The following is a 1,690-nucleotide window of genomic DNA, read 5'->3' on the forward strand; positions in this document are numbered from 1 at the left end:
CTCCGGGGTGGGGCCCCTCACCGCTGCTGACGTTCAGTACGCCAGCCTCACGGGGGCCCTCGTCTTTGCCTTTGGTGTGCCTCTCCTAGATCAAGCCAGGCTGGTGAGCTACAGTACCCTGACCTAGCTAGCTAGCTAGCTGGCTAGCTAGCTAGCTAGATAGATAGATAGATAGATAGATAGCTAGGTAGCTAGCTGGGTAGCTAGCTAGCTAGTTGGCTAGCTTGATAGTATCTTGATAGATAAGTAGATATATAGAGAGGTAGATAGATAGATAGGTATATTGATAGGTAAGTTGATGTATTGATAGATTTGTATGCTGCTGGCTAGCTGGCTAGCTGGCTAGCTGTCCCCGTAAACGTTCACTGGCAGCTCACCATCTAGCTAGCTGGCTAGCTAGATGGATAGATATAGAGAAAGCCATATGCATAGCTGAGCAACCCCCTCAAGCGTTCATCGCTTCCTCGTGGGTTTCCTGCAGCTGCAGAGCTCGCTAGCTAGCTAGCTACTCTTGCTGGCTAGCTGTTCGCTATTGCTAGCTAGCTGGTTGCAGTTTGTGGCTAGCTAGTCGTTGTTGTCGGCTAGCTGTTGATAGCTACACAAAAACCCTAAACCCTAAACCCTAAACCCTAAACACCTGAAGAGTGTTCGGCGTTTGTTTGTGTTTGTATATATATATATATATATATATATATATATATATATATATATATATATATATATATATATATATATGTATATGTTGCAGGCGGTGGAGGAGCTTGGGGTGCAGCTGCGGGAGCAGCAGGTGGTGTATCGTGTGTTTGAGGATTTCGATGAAATAAATGAATATCATTTTGGCTATGAAAAAGAATTTGTGCAGACAGCGCGCGCACAAATAACAAAAGTTGGTACTTATGTATTAAAAAAAAAAAAAGGGGGGAGACAGACTGTTGTAGGCCTAGAGGTTAAACAAGGAAACCCAAACAACCAACATACATATGCACTCGTACGTTCTCTTTATATTCATTTCATTCAATAATATTATTCTTTATTATTTTGTTTTATTATGTTTTGTTTTTTTTTTATTTCGCTCAGTAATTGTTGTATTCTATGCGCCAGCTGTATACGCAACTGCACTCATACACCGGGTGTATATACACCAGCCAGCGGCATTCAACCTGCTTATGCTGTGGCTGTTTTGTTCTCTTAGTTTCATACATATTCAGGTGTATGTACAGAATGCAGGCCCATGCATGCATGCATGCATGCATGCATGCATGCAGTGTACAGCTCGCATGAGGGTATTTTGTTTTTTGTTTGTTTGGATATCATCTGTGTTCAGGTTAGAAACGGCAAAACATTAGTGGAGGGGCTGAAGGTGAAATCGATGCAAAAAAGCAAAGAAGGGGTCACCTCTCTACCGAAAGGAAGTCCGTGATATTCTCTCTTATGTTGCTGCTTTCTCCTTCTACGCTGCTGCATGCTCCTCATGGGGCTGTGCATGCATGCATTGCATGTAGCGAGAGACAGCCCCATGTGCAGGTGGAAATGTTTATAAACAAATTTGTTTATACCTCGGCAACGAAGCAGCAGATGGCTGTTCCTCTTCTTCTCGTTTTGCATGGCTTTCTGTCTGTCTGTTGTAGCAGTGGCTGGCGGGGCATGCGTGCATGCACTCTGTTGTATGCTGTATGTTTATCCCTTAAAA

At 43.5% G+C, this 1,690-nt stretch overlaps 1 protein-coding gene across 1 annotated transcript in view; it reads left to right on the forward strand.

Moving 5' to 3' along the window:
• Window positions 1-1,690, forward strand: part of EMH_0090800 (elongation factor Tu GTP-binding domain-containing protein, putative) — a gene marked incomplete at both ends in the record, with an annotated part of 10,521 nt that overhangs the window by 6,661 nt on the left and 2,170 nt on the right. The window contains one exon of the mRNA XM_013494772.1: window positions 38-103. Within this exon, the coding sequence (XP_013350226.1) occupies window positions 38-103 (66 nt within the window). The remainder of the gene's footprint in view (window positions 1-37; window positions 104-1,690) is intronic.

The sequence above is a fragment of the Eimeria mitis genome, genomic scaffold (genome assembly GCF_000499745.2).
Source record: "Eimeria mitis Houghton genomic scaffold, Emh_scaff128, whole genome shotgun sequence".
In the NCBI taxonomy this organism is placed as follows: domain Eukaryota; phylum Apicomplexa; class Conoidasida; order Eucoccidiorida; family Eimeriidae; genus Eimeria; species Eimeria mitis.